Raw genomic sequence first — 15,524 nt, 5'->3', positions numbered from 1 at the left:
CTCAGCGCGGCCGCGCGAGAATGATATGCCACTGTCGGAATCGCGAGAAGATGGCCTGTGGATAATCACCTCCAGTCCGGCAGATCGACATACATTTTCAAAATGTCTTGGAAGTGTGTGCTTGTCGGTCTGGCCCTGGTTCTTCCAGGAACTCTTCTCAGTGTGGAAGGAAGATTCAGCGAGGAAACCAGTGGTGAGTCACTTTGTGATCGGTGTGTAAAGCTCTGGGAGAGGCATCGCCCCCTCACAGCTGTTGTTTGTGCCGTGTGTGTATGTCACTGCGTGTAGTGTTGACTTGTGTGGGATCACTGTCACGATCGGATCGCAACGTTTTAATCACATTGTGAAATAGATTGAAATAGGATTATCCTGCCATTTTTAATCATGTTGTTTTCGCAGTGTGCGTTTTTATTTGTTGGAATTAATATGATAGTTATTAGTTGAACACTGATTATTTAGCCTACATGAGTACACACTGTGCGATAGACAAATAAAGGCAATACATTTTAAAAAACTTAACAGTACGTCCCTGTGCTTGTACGTATTCCTCACACTTCAATTTTGGAACGGTGGCAGTCTCCGTTTTCTTTTTTACATGTTTTAATTTTTATTTTATTTATTTATTTCTTGATGGGGTTTTCTTTGACCATATGAATATAGTGAGACTCTGTGAGAATAAATGAATCTGTCCAGTACATGTTTTCTTTGATAATGCGCAGGCTTATCATTTGAGAGAGACGCGATATGTTCATACGCACAGACACACTTTTAGACTCCTATAGTTCTGGAAAGTTACTTTCAGTTCTGTCACTGTCAGACCATAATTCAGTGACAATGTGTATAGGAGTAGCATCTCCAGGGAATGGGGCCCGATATGGTAGTATATTAGATGCCATTAATTATTCGTATGGTTCACGACAAATAATTTCAGCTGAAGTAGGAGTGTACAGTTTATTCACAGGTTTCTCTCTTTATCATTGTCTATTCATCTGTCTCTATCTGTCTGTACCCTTTTCTCCCACTCTATCCCCTCTACCCTTTACTGTCACACACAGACGCATACAGTGACACATAGTCGAATGTGTAAACCCACTCTCTCAGTCTGTCTCTGTCTGTTTAAACTCTCTTGTTCCAAATAACACATACACACATACATGTATACATACCGAACATACATGTATACATAACACACATTATAAGACGTAGATGTGAGAGGGGTGATGTGACTTAATTGTTTATGTAGGATCATGTAGGACCAAGCATAAGTTTCACCCAATTGCACTTACAACTTGCATACATACATGTATACTGTATCTAGATGCACTGTAAGTGGGTGAAGTGAAGAACATTGTTTGTACACATAATTATAAAGTATGTCTAATATTATCATAGCATCATCCTGTGCTTTAGTTAGGTGCAGGAAATATTGATTTTAATTTGAATTGATTTTTGGTGTAATATTGGTGACACTGCATGATCATCAATGGTGATGTCAAACTTGTAGTTGCAGTACAGTTTGCACACTGGTAGTCAAAGCCCAACCGTTATCAAATTTCAATTTGATTAATTTTATAAGCAAGATAAGGCACAGCGAATATATTATACTTTAATAATATAAATATAGGACATCGTCACCGCCTGACAGGTTTATATTAAGGAAGTACTGTATCCGTGAATGTCATACATAGTTTGTCTGGAAACTAGGTCAGCTTTCTGACAGCTCACATGACAACCAGAGAGATTGATAGCTTGTGACAGTAAATATTAAGTTCCCTAGTCTTTGTTTAGTGGGTTGTTTTTTTAACCAGAGGCTTAGTGAAACTAAGTTGTTTCATAATTAACAGGTGTCTAGACATTTTATAAAATGTATTGAATAATATCTTTGTTGTTGGGAGTTTCTTGTGTTTTTTCTCTCCAAAAAACCTTTGATGACAAAAGCATGCAATTTGTTTTAGATACTATTGTTAATGTTTTGAACAAGTATAGGATAAAGGACTAAATATATCTATATAATATATTTCTGGATCTATTTCTAACCTCCACCCCCCCCCCCCACCCCATTTCCTCTAGTGTGCTTGTTGCTTTCAATTTTTCAAAACACCAGTTGGTGTGGAAGTAGCAGAGACACACAGAGTAAAGGATGATCTCCCTTGCTCATGACGTAATTTGTCAGCATTCTCGCTTTTGACGTAAATCTATACATATATATACTAGAAGAATACCCGGGGTGAATCGCGAGACAGAGGACAGACAGCGTGGCGGTTCACCACAATCACCTTTGAAGGCGAAGTCCTCTCAAACGGGATTGAGAATTTTAGAGCTTATTTCTAAGCCCTATATTATCTGTTATGGCTTCTCAAATGCCAGAACTTACAGACAGACAAAAGCCGCCAGACCCCATCACAAACAGAACTCTACAATCCACAGGTGTTGCCTCCACACACACACAGACACAGACACAGAAGCCGTATATCTATCTATCTATATATATAAATATAATAGAGATAGATGACAGTGGATTTTTCGATAAATAGATTCGACCTTTGCACTTTTACAGTGAGGACAACTTACGGGTACATGTAAGGAAAGCCCACAACTTCTAAGGCGAACAACTCTGCAGAGTCTGCTGTGAAGGGCGACGGTAGTCTCCCTGTCACACTCGACCCCCTTTGAATGAACTTTGTCCCCAAAGTTCCGAACCATGGACCCGCCAAGCTTAGGTCCCTCCCAGGTGGAATGGGAACAGCACGAAAATGATTCAGTGGCCTGAACATTTCATGTCGAGTCCCATCGCTGTCGACGATGCCAAATGTAACCGAGTGCCGAAACACCACAATCACCTTTGAAGGCGAAGTCCAATCAAACGGGATTGAGAATAACTGTTATGGTTTCTCGAAGGAAGACCTGAACATACAGACACACCAAAGCCGCCAGACCACATCACAAACAGAACTCTACAATCCACAGGTGTTGCCCACACACACACACAAACACACACAGAGAAGCCATATATATATATGTATATCTATAAATCTATAAATATATGGAGATAGATGACAGTGTATTTTTCGCGTGGCTATAAATTGATTCGACCTTTTCACTTTTACAGTAAGGACAACTTACGGGTGCAATGAAAGCGTTGTGGACAGTGCAGTGACATTCTAAAAATAGTAACGTAGTAACGGGAATATGGATTGACGCCACACGAAGGAAGGGAGATAAACGTTGAAAACACTGGAGAAGATAAGGAAGAGTTACTGGGAATGGATCCAGAGAAAAACCAAAATCGGTTCAGCGCTGCGCAGTGAGAGCACCTGTTGAAATATCTCATCGAGCAGGTTGTGTCCGGGGTGTAGCTGAATATGCCCACCACTGAAATTTGAAACAGATCCATCGAGAACCTTGGGCGTGCATCGCGGACACACACACACACACACAGACACAAGTCGTATATATATATATATACTAGATGATTACCCGCTTCGCCGGGTACCGGCTTCGCCGGGAAGAAGTAGAGCCGAATCCCAGGCTGCGCCTGGGACCCGGCTTTGCCGGGTGTACGCCGGCTTTGCCGGCGCAAGAAGGAAAGGAGATAAACGCGCAAAACACTGGAGACCTTCTAAAAATAGTAACGTGCAGTGACCTTCTAAAAATAGTAACGAAGTAACGGGAATATGGATTGACGCCACACGGAGGAAGGGAGATAATCGCGGCTGAAAACACTGGAGAAGATAAGGAAGAGTTACTGGTAGTGGATCCAGACCAAAAAAACCAAAATCGGTTCAGCGCGCACAGCGCTGCGCGCTGAGAGCACGTGTTGAAATATCTCATCGACCAGGTTGTGTCCAGGGTGTACCTGAATATGATCACCAAATTTGAAACAGATCCATCGAGAACCTTGGCCGCGCATCGCGCACAGACACACAGATACTAGTCGTATATATATATATATATATATATATATATATATTATATAGATAGATGTGTTAAGTCATAACATTTTATCTGGTTGCCACTGGTGATGCATCCTACTTCAAAACAACTTCGTGACGAAGATGAATTCCTCCTTCTTTTATTAACTTTAGTTCAACTTTACCAGTTCTGTGTTATTTGTAAAGTGTTTTTTCAAATTTCAAATTTAAAAAAATTATAATATACCAAAAATTATAATTATGCTAGAGAGCATTAGTGGCATGGTCTCTTTTTATTGCTGAGAAATTTGATTCGCTTGTCATAGAATTGATTCACTGTTGCAACACAAGAAGGGGAACAGTGGGGAAGAATGTACCATTTAACATCAATTGTTATGATTATTGAATTATTAAACCCTCTGTTTACTGCTGTGTGATGAAACAGTAAGTGTGACAGAAAAACCCCAACAATTATGTACTTTATATTATCAAGTCTGCCTTTTCTTCGGAACTGAAAAGGTTATGCCTAACCGCCCTTTAAAGGCTTTTTGCGTTTGCACAGGCTTTGTAGTGTAGTCAGCTGTCGACCCAATCAAGCCAAATCAATGTGATCAATCTTTGTCCTGCAGGACTGTGTGCCGTCTCCATGGTGAAAAGCTTCAGGGTAAATGTGCGTCAGAAATGGCCAAATTATAAGAGGAGATAGCAACCTCCATGGAACATTGCCTTTCAGAAGCAAAACACTACTTTGGAAAGAGAAGTAAAGCAGTGTGCGTGCAGCAATTCCCGGTTGGGTTCATGTTGCACGCACTTCTCCTGAATCCATTTTCTGTGTCTGGTTCCCTGCAGAACAGGGGATTTTTCCAACCATTTCCAACTCGTTGTCCGGCTTAGGCAAAAGAATGAAAATATAATTATTTTTTTTTGAAAATAGATGTAGTCTGTGATACCTGTAATATATTTATGGAATCTGTGATACCTGTAATTCTTCTTTTTCGTCTTCGTTGATGGGCTAAAACTCCCACGTTTACTCATGTTTATGCACAAGTGGGGTTTTACCTCGCTCTTCAGGCAGCCATTGGCCGCTTTTGGGGGAAGCATGCTGGGTATTTTCCTGTTTCTATAACTGACCAAACTGACATGGATTACATGATCTTTTCTGTGCGCACTTGGCTTTGTGCTTGCGTGTACACACGAAGGGGGATAAGGCACCAGCAGGTCTGTAAATAAGTTGACCTGGGAGATCGGAAGAATCTCCACCCTTAACCCACCAGGCACGGCCAGGATATGAACCCACGACCTTCCGCACAGGAGGCCGATGTCTTATCCACTAGGCCACTCACTGCTCCGTAGCGCCATCTGATACATGTAAATGATATGTATTGCACAGACAGTGACACCTCAGGAATGTCATATCTTTCCTGATTTTTGTTGATGGAATGATGGTTTTTGTATGGGAGTTTTTTTTAGTGATCGACAAGAAGAAGCCTTTTACTTTTAGGCATGATTTATCAATTTGATTTTCATTAAGGTAGACATGACATGCATTCGTTTTACTTCACACACCTACCACACACCTACCACACACATACACACACACACACACACACACACACACACACACACACACACACACACACACACACACACACACACACACACACACTTAATGAGCTTTCTTTAAAAAAAAAAACCCACAGAACTTGACCTATACCCAATCAAGTAAGTGCTGTCCGATTACAGTGTCAGGTAATCAGTCATTGTCTGTGGAGTAGCAGAGATTGTTCCTGGAGGTATGGTGTGACATTACACCTTTGATTTAATTCCCGTCTGCCCACTTGTGTCTGCCCACTTGTAAAGACACTGGCACTGGCATTGACCCACATTTTTAAAGGGAGGGGTGGGGGAGGGTCAAATCAAAATGAGATCAGTTTTTATTTCTATAGAAATGAGAGATAAGTTACCGGGGAAAGAGAAGATGAGAAAGAGAGAGAATTGAATTGTATTGAACTTTATTTTTCGAGGGTGACATAATAAGCAATCAAAACATGCTTTTTTTTTCATCCGGCCCTCCCCCATTGAGGGTGACTCAATAAATAACAAGAAGAAATAGAAGGTAAGTGAACTACAGTACAATTTCCTTAATTAACATTATGAGAGAGAGAGAATGAGGGTGACAACAGGAAACAAAACCTGACAGCCGGATTAGCTTACTTTCCAGCAATGCACAAAACAACAGGCGGGGAGAACGCAGAATATTTGTACAAAAGGGAGGGAGAAAAAAAAGGTGATTGTCTTTGCTTCCCCCCCCCCCCCCCCCCTCATTGACCACTATGTTTTACCACTAAGTTTCACCTCAGTATCGAAGAAAGAAAGCAAAGGGGGTGCTGTAGAATGTCATTGATTTGTTAGCCCCGCCCCATTCCATTACTGGTTTTAAAAAGCTTCCATTATTCAGTTAGATCTGCAGAAATCAATTAAAATAGTACTATCCCAGAAGTGCTTAAACGGCATAACGAAAGGACATACAATTACACAGCTTTAATACTTATGCGCATTGTTTTAACTACTGAAATGGAAAGAATTTCACCATGCATTTTGAAAAGAAGTTTTGAAACTTGAGAAAACAAATGTTTAAAAACAAAATTCACTTTTTCAGTATAGAACCATCTATTTTTGGAGTCTTGCGTATTTGCTTCACCTGAAAAGTAATCATTCAAAGGCCTCAAAACTCAAAGATGTTCCTACAACACAGGATGATCATTTGACTCTTTCCCTTTGTACTAAATTATTGTTTTGACCAAACGAAGCACCACGGCCATTCAGGCGGACAATATCACTTGAAGTTATCAAGAACTGACCACAAAGCACAGGTATCATGCCAGTAATAAATCAGTAATTTATCAAATGGAATCTGATGCATTTAAAATTGGCTACTGATAGGATTATGTAGAGAAACCCTGGTCAGGTCAGATTTAATACTTCTTACGAGTATTGGTTTTGACAAAAGCGCCTTCGGCCCCCGCCTAGCGTTTAAGACGAGCGCATCCGTAGTAAACGAAACTTATCGATCCGCGTGACTTCATATACCCCGTCGCCATGGCAACGGCGGATAAATCCGTGAAAGGTTTGACGTCACGGCGGTGATGGAGGGGTCCTCACAGCTGTCTTTGGGCCCGTCTCACGACCTGAGTGATAGGCTGTCGTGGTTGTCTTGGGTCGAGGTCGTGTATTCTTCGAGTTGTCCTGTTTTCCTTTTATTTTCGCACCTCTCCGAGTTTCCTGTTCGCAGACTTTCTTGAGCTGGTTGGCTCACGTAAGTGTAGCCTATGCGATGCTAACTTTTGTCTGTCTGTACGTGCGTGCGTGTGTGATAGAAACTTTAACATTTGACTGAACACCGAAATACTAATTTTACCGGGTTATTATCCAAGCAACAGCTTCAAAGTATTGAAGCAATGATCAACATTTCGTCGGCACGTATGTAGATAAAGTGTGTATCCAAAGAAAACGGGTGGTGGTGGGTTTTGGGGGGGTAAAAACAGGTGACTGGTTTGTGTTGTGTGTGGTATGTAGACCAGGTCAGGGGTCAAGGTTAGGTCAGATCGCGTGAAGGATTGTGGTATAGATACAGTTCTCACCCAGCTGCAGTTCGCCGATTCGGGGAAGACGATTTCACATTGTTCGGTTTCGTAGCGGCTCCAGAAAAAATAGATAAAGAAGATACCAAAGGAGATTTCCTACAGGTTGATCTGCACAGCGTGTTTTCAGTGTCTGCGCGAGGAAGCGCTGTCGAAAGGGCAGTGTTGATCTCAGTGGCAGTCGGCTACAGACAGACAGATCTAGATCTAGCGTCTCCCACTCTTGCACCGTGTCTATGCTTACTGTGTGTGTGTATGTGTGACGGAGTGATTGAGTTTGTGTTACTGTTTGTCGATTTCTGACGGGAGCCTTGAAGGCTTCGCCTCTTGTTTTTGTTTTGCTTCTTTGTCAGAACTAGATCTAGGTCTTGGGCTATCAAGACTTATGAGTTGGAATAGTGTTGGTTTGTCCACCCCACCCTACCCTCGAATGTCAGGGTGGGGATACACGCACGTGACAAGGCTTGCACACACACACACACACACACACCCATCAGCCTTCATATCCGCTTGTTTTTTTCTCTCTAAGAACCGTACCCAACCACTCGATCCTCCCCCCTCGTTATCCCCCATCCGATCTAAATCCCCTCCGTTCATCTCACAACTTCCCTGCAAACCCCGCCTTACTCCCCCACCCCATTTCCTCTCCTCCCCCCATTTCCTCTCCTCCCCCAAGCTGTCCCCAGTTTTCGGCGCTTTCAGGTTCAACCTTTGGATATTTCATTCATGCGTCGTAAGACTGAATGCCGGGATATGGGAGAGATCGATAGCTCATGGGATATTTGGCGGCGTTTGGCTGAATCAGGGCTCCGCACTTATTATTTTTTTCCTATAGCGCTCAAAGTCCACTGGGACACCGTTCTTTGCGGCTGTCTTTGATTTTTATTTTAAGCCCTGTGGCATTCTCTAGCCGCTGCAAGTGATGCAGAATGAATTCTAATCGCGGGGGAATGCGTTCGATGGGGGTCGTGTTCTGTTCGTGATCTGCGTTGTTTTGTTGCTGCGTGCGATGTTTAGAAATTGATGTTTATAAATTCGTCTTGTGGTCTCAGTGCCTGTTCTGATTCGTCTTTTATGTCGTGTTTTCTCGTGATCAGTTTTAGTTGTGTGTGTGTGTGCGTGTGTGTATCTATTTTTTTTTCAATTCCCCCCCCCCCCCCCCCCCCCCCCCCAAAGCTTATTGGTCGTCAGTCTGCCTTTGCTCCTGTCTGTTTTTCTTAAAATGGAGGGACTTAAAACAGAGGTTTCACTGTATCCCGATCACGACTTGTGGCCATTCGATCGGCCAGACCAGCCAGGTCGCAGGAAAGATTGAAACGTATGAGAGGGCCCCAGTCTTCGACACGGGAGTGGCACCTGCATAACGGCTCGCCCTTTCCCACGTCCTTTCAATTTCCAAAGATCGATCATTATAGTGTGTATGAGATACATGTAGTACAACTATGTGTGCGGTAGTGTACGTTAGAGAGCAATCCTTGTGATTGAAGTTGAATGACAGTGTAATACACTTTAAAGTCCTAAACAATCATTTGTGAGTCTTAAATGTGGTAAATTTACAGATGTTATGAAGAGAAAATCTTTTAAAAAACCCAGTATGATTGTAAAAGGGAAAGTATTAAAACAGGGGTCGGAAAGGGGTTTTCCACTGTGTAGATGTATCTACAAAGAAAAAATGTTCGTTGAAATACTGGGCAGCATGTGGACATTTAATACTGTTAGTTCCATTCACTTATAGCACGTGTCACATTTTGTCAAAGTGATTGTTTTCTTTGATTGCTATCTACAAACAGAGAGACACACGCACACAACACAATACAATACAACACCACACCACACCACACCACACCACACACACACACACACACACACACACACACACACACACACACACACACACAAACACACATCGTTTAGCCAGAAACAATCAAACTAAGTCGTCACCAATATCAACCCCTAACGATGGCTGGCTCATTCAAAGGCACACTTGTTTTTCCTGATGAAGCTTCCAGAGGCGAAAATTCGTTATCGTCTTGTGTCGTCTTTGTATCGGTGAGTAGGGCCTACAGTAATCCTTTGTTTTTTTTTTTAACTTTGTTCATCTTACCACAGTCACTTTCTTTCTTTCTTTCTTTATTTGGTGTTTAACGTCGTTTTCAACCATTCAAGGTTATATCGCGACGGGCCACAGTCACTTCGTTGTTTAGATTACAAATGTAGTTTGTTGCTGGGAAAATGTTTTCCGACGCATGTGAAAGAGGTTGTGGTGTGTGTGTGTGTGTTGGGGGGGGGGGGGGGGGGTTACGATGAATATTTGTTACTAGATGAATAACCGCTTCGCCGGGTACGGCTTCGCCGGGAAGAAGTCGAGCCGAATACCCGGCTGCGCCGGAGACCCGGCTTTGCCGAGTGTACGCCGGCTTTGCCGGCGCACCGCACGAAGGAAGGGAGATAAACGCACAAAACACTGGAGAAGAGTAGTGACCTTCTAAAAATAGTATAACGGGAATATGGATTGAGCGTTGTCGACAGTGACCTTCTAAAAATAGAAACGGGAATATGGATTGACGCCACACGAAGGAAGGGAGATAAACGCTGAAAACACTGGAGAAGATAAGGAAGAGTTACTGGGAATGGATCCAGTGAAAAACCAAAATCGGTTCAGCGCTGCGCGCTGAGAGCACGTGTTGAAATATCTCATCGAGCAGGTTGTGTCCGGGGTCTACCTGAATATGCCCACCAAATTTGAAACAGATCCATCGAGAACCTTGGGCGTGCATCGCGGACACACACACACACACACACACACACACACACACACACACACACACACACACACACACACACACACACACACACACACACACACACACACATAAGACTTGTGTCTGTCTGTGTGTGTGTGTGTGTGTGCGCGATGCACGGCCAAAGTTCTCGATGGATCTGCTTCAAATTTGGTGGGCATATTCAGGTACACCCGGGACAGGACACAACCTGGTCGATATGTCAACACGTGCTCTCAGCGCGCAGCGCTGAACCGATTTTGGAGGAGGAAGGGAGATAAACGCGGCTGAAAACACTGGAGAAGATAAGGAAGAGTTACTGGGAATGGATCTAGAGAAAAAGCAAAATCGGTTCAGCGCTGCGCGCTGAGAGCACGTGTTGAAATATCTCATCGATGAGGTTGTGTCCGGGGTGTAGCTGAATACGGTCTCCAAATTTGAAAAAGATCCACCGAGAACTTTGGCCGTGCATCGCGGACACACACACACACACACACAGACAGACACAAGTCGTATATATATATATAGACTAGATGATTACCCGCTTCGCCGGGTACCAGCTTCGCCGGGAAGAAGTAGAGCCAAATAGGAAGGGAGATCTAAAAATAGTAACATGCAGTGACCTTCTTAAAATAGTAACGTAGTAACGGGAATATGGATTGACGCCACACGAAGGAAGGGAGATCTAAAAATAGTAACGTGCAGTGACCTTCTAAAAATAGTAACGTAGTAACGGGAATATGGATTGACGCCACACGAAGGAAGGGAGATAAACGCGCAAAACAAAACACTGGAGAAGATAAGGAAGAGTTACTGGGAATGGATATAGTGGATCTACAGAAAAACCAAAATCGGTTCAGCGCTGCGCGCTGAGAGCACGTGTTGAAATATCTCATCGATGAGGTTGTGTCCGGGGTGTAGCTGAATACGGTCTCCAAATTTGAAAAAGATCGACCAAGAACTTTGGCCGTGCATCGCGGACAGACACACAGACACACAGACACTAGTCGTATATATATATAGATAGATATAACAAAATATAGTTTGCTGTTACGTGTGTTGTCTGGGGAACGACAATGCAAAATGCGTGCCGATGCATATGACCCGAAGGGAAATAGGGTGAGGGGATGAAGATGGATCGTTTTGTTGCAATATTACCAAATATGATTTACTGGTGCGTGTGTTGTCGAGGGAGCTGTTTGGGAAATATCTGCCGATGTGTGCGATTTCAACGAAAAGAGTGTGTGTGTGTGTAGGGAAAGGTTGATATCCTTGTTTTATTACAAAATACAGTTTGCCGTGTCCAGGGAAATACAAGGGAAAATATGTGCCGATGCATGTGACTTGAAAGGAGTACGGAAGGGAGGGAGAGGGGGGGCAGGGGGGGGGGGGGCGGAGGGGACTAGCTAAAGGAGAGTTCCTACGCTTATGGTGTCTTACATTTGGGAATGTAATTTAAAAACAAAATCCCTCGAAAGCGGCGTATGGCTGCCAAAGTGGCGGGGTAAAAACGGTCTTAAGCTAGGATTCCATTCTTACGGCTGCGGTGCGGCTCCGGCGACGGCAGCGGCGACGGCAATTTGAAAAACATTGATGAAAGAAGGGATGACCCCATTCACACGGGTGCGGTACGGCGACGGCGACGGCGACGGCCCGGCGTGCGTGCGTTTTTTCAAGAAAGCTCCATGTGGCTTTCTGGACTGCCGTCGCCGGACGCCGTCTGGTATTTTGTGGGCGTGTCTCTTTTCCCGCGTTTTTCTCAGAGCCTTTCCGAGCACAAAGAGACGAAAATACTGCTGAAACCTTTCGCCATCGAGTTGCAGTTCTTGAACAAGATGGTGATGGGTTCCATACTGCCGTCTTTTCTCCAAAATGGCATGCACCCACCAGCGATGTCGTCTCTTTTGGCGTTTTTTCATTTGGCGGTACGCTAATAATATTAACATAAATTGTTCTTCATTATAAATGACAGTTTGCATGAGACGAGACCAATGTGGAGCCATGGCGGCATTGGCGGGAAGAGAACATATCCGGACGACGTCGCCGTTATAAACGGTTCACGACGATGCGTTTTTCTCGCCAGAGCCGGATGCCGTTGCCGTCGCCGGAGCCGGAGCCGCACCGCAGCCGTAAGAATGGAATCCTAGCTTCACACGTAAGATCCCACTCGTGCAAAAAACACAAGTGTATATACGTAGGAGTATCAACCCATGAACGAAGAAGAAGAAAACAAAAACAAAACTGAACAAGCTTGGCGAAGGTGTCTCAATTTTCTGCAGGCATTGTTAAAGCCCTTGTCCATTCTTGTGGCATCAGTCTGTATTCTCTTCCTCCTTGGTTTAGATGTTCTCCCGAAATTTGATCTGAACCAGCCTATCCACCCCCACCCCCCTCCTGCCCCCTCCCGCCCCTCCCCATCCTAATTGTTTTTGTTCTCAGAACCTTCGAGAGATCGATAGAGGGAGGGATATTCTGTCACCTGTTGGAGTGCTGTTTACAAAAAAAAAAGTTATCTCCCTATGATTTGCATCTCTCTCTCTCTCTCTCTCTCTCTCTCTCTCTCTCTCTCTCTCTCTCTCTCTCTCTATCTCTCTCTCTGTCTATGTCTCTCTCTCTCTCAACTATTTGTACACCGATTTCCCTTCCCCTCCTTCCCCATGCCAAGGGGCCGATGGCCTAGCAATTAAACTTTCGTATTCTCTCTCTCTCTCTCTCTCTCTCTCTCTCTCTCTCTCTCTCTCTCTCTCTCTCTCTCTCTCTCTCTCTCTCTCTCTCTCTCTCTCTCTCTCTCTCTCTCTCTCTCTCTCTGAGAGAACGAGAGGGAGGAAGGGGGAGGGAGAGAGAGAGAGAGGGGGGTGAAAATCACAATTTTCCACATATTTTGTGGTGAATATGTCAACGGGGCTGCCTAGTCCACACGCAGCGCCAACCACTGTTGAGTTGAAACTCGTGGAAAACTTTCAAGCCTAGAGCGACAGCGGATTTGCATTTCAGCTTTGGCTTGAAATGTGAACTTTTCATGTACACTAAATTACTTGCCTTGGGCCAATCAGTCAGCGTCAGCGGATGTACAGTTTTTGCTTATACTCAACAGGGAAGTAACGCGGTAGTTATGCAGATTTAACCCTAAGGCTTTGCGCGCATCATTTAAATAAGAGTGGAGTTCTTTGCAAGTTTGAGAAGAAAAGCTTCGCGAAGTTTTCGAACACATTCGAAACCCTCCGCTTAAGACACCTGTTTTGAGCAAACTCTCCCCCCCCCCCCTCCCCCCCAAAAAAAAAACCCCAAAAACCCTTTAAGATCCTGCTTTCTCCGATGTTCCGTTTACAGGGTTGTATATGTAAATTTACCTCCCATTTCAAAACACCATTCCGTTTAAGACCTGATTTTGTCAGATTCTTTGAGGTCTAAATAGCAGGTATTTCTCCATTCGTGTCAAATTAAAGACTGGGATAATGTTTTCTGCTATTATTGTTTTGGGGACTGATAAGGTGCGTGTTTGATGTTGATGTCGTTATATCTTTTAATGGACTTCTGGCCATGTCAACAAGCAGCTTCAAGTTGTTCCTAAGAGTGTATTCAGTTCTGCTCTATCAGACCTGGATGACCTCTGTGCATGGATTGTTTTAGGGTTGAATATGCATCCATGTGCATTGAGTTCATTTCGTTGTATCTTTAAATGATCTTTTGGCCACGTCAATAAACCGACAGCCTCAAGTCGTCCCGAAGAGTGCTACTTTTGAACTTGAATAGTGGTCTCACAAAGCAGGAACATTGTCATTTTGTATTTGAACCACAGGAATTTGTGTCAAAGCGCCTGGATCGTTTTAATTACAGTATCAATGTTTTGGTAAAAATAAAAAGTAGCCCACTTCTCCAAGCCCACACTCTGCTTTTAACAGGGATTTTGCTTAGATTTATTTTGTTTGGAAAATGTGCCCAAACGGCCATGACAGTTTCGACAAGTTTCGGAAGTGTTAGGCAGTCCTTGGTATCGCCTTACCCCTACCGTGAAATGGTTGGCAATCCTTACCGAAATAAAGTTTTCGCCGACTTGAAGTAAGGTTTGGCATCGCCTTTCCCCTGCCGTGAAAAGATTGTGCGATCCTTATACGAAATGACGATTTCGCCGACTTGAATTAAGTTTTGCCATCGCCTTACCCCTACCGTGAAATGGTTGGCAATCCTTACCGAAATAAAGTTTTCGCCGACTTGAAGTAAGGTTTGGCATCGCCTTTCCCCTGCCGTGAAAAGATTGTGCGATCCTTACCGAAGTGACGGCACAATTTTCGCCGACTTGAAATAAGTTTTGGCGTCGCCTTTACCCTACCGTGCAAAGGTTGGCAATCCTTATACAAAATGACGATTTCGCCGACTTGAAATAAGTTTTGGCATCGCCTTTCCGATACCGTGAAAAGGTTGGGCAATCCTTACTGAATTGACGGTAACATTTTCGCCGACTTGAAATAAGTTTTGGGATTTAGCCGACTGTCGCTACCGAACGACATCCCTGCTTTGATTAACAAACATTAAATACTCAGTGTCTTTTTTCCCCCCATGGCTTGAAAATGACAGACAGGGGTTCAGAGCGGACCCCAGAGCTATGGAAGCTGGAGGATCGATTCGAATGACATCAATCATCATGACAGGAAAAGTCAGACAGACACGCAATACACGCACGTGCACCCGTGTTAGATTATGTGCGATGATTAAAATGTCCTGTGATCTTGCTGGCTTGATTTCACCACAACTGATGGATAAGACCTTTGATTGTCAGATATTTTGCATGCAACATGATTAGAAGTTCCAGAGGATGATTTGTGTAATTTCCTGTCTATAGTGATGACATGTATGGTTCGGTCGTTCAGAGAGAGTGAGAGAGAGTGTGTGTGTGTGTTTTGCTTGATGTCATTTCCTCCTTTCCTTTTGGAAGAAAAAGAGAAATCCGATTAATAAAAGAAAAGATAGCTCTGGGACAAACCTACCGCATGTTGCCGCTATGCTTTCCTTGTAATTAGTTTATGTGTTGTTGGTTTGTGTGTTATTGCGAACACGTGTTCGAACAATAATGTATTATCTGTGTCCGACGGGATGCTTTTTGATTTGGTTTGGCTGCGACCTCATTACCGGTCGTTATTTTATCTGCTTCTGAAAAGAGCGACGCAGGAAATGGTTGAAACACGTGTTATTTT

The 15,524-nt window shown here is 43.6% G+C and overlaps 1 protein-coding gene across 1 annotated transcript in view; it reads left to right on the top strand.

The window, feature by feature from the left end:
• The first annotated feature begins 6 nt into the window (after positions 1–6).
• The window catches only part of LOC138948942 (neural proliferation differentiation and control protein 1-like), a 51,192-nt gene continuing 35,674 nt past the window's right edge, over positions 7–15,524 (top strand). Inside the window, exon 1 of the mRNA XM_070320607.1 lies at positions 7–193. Coding sequence (XP_070176708.1) covers positions 103–193 — 91 coding nt within the window. The 5' untranslated portion in view covers positions 7–102. The remainder of the gene's footprint in view (positions 194–15,524) is intronic.

The sequence above is a fragment of the Littorina saxatilis genome, linkage group LG15 (genome assembly GCF_037325665.1).
Source record: "Littorina saxatilis isolate snail1 linkage group LG15, US_GU_Lsax_2.0, whole genome shotgun sequence".
NCBI lineage: Eukaryota > Metazoa > Mollusca > Gastropoda > Littorinimorpha > Littorinidae > Littorina > Littorina saxatilis.
Note: the sequence above shows the minus strand (reverse complement) of the source record. Positions and strands in the feature narration are given on the sequence as shown.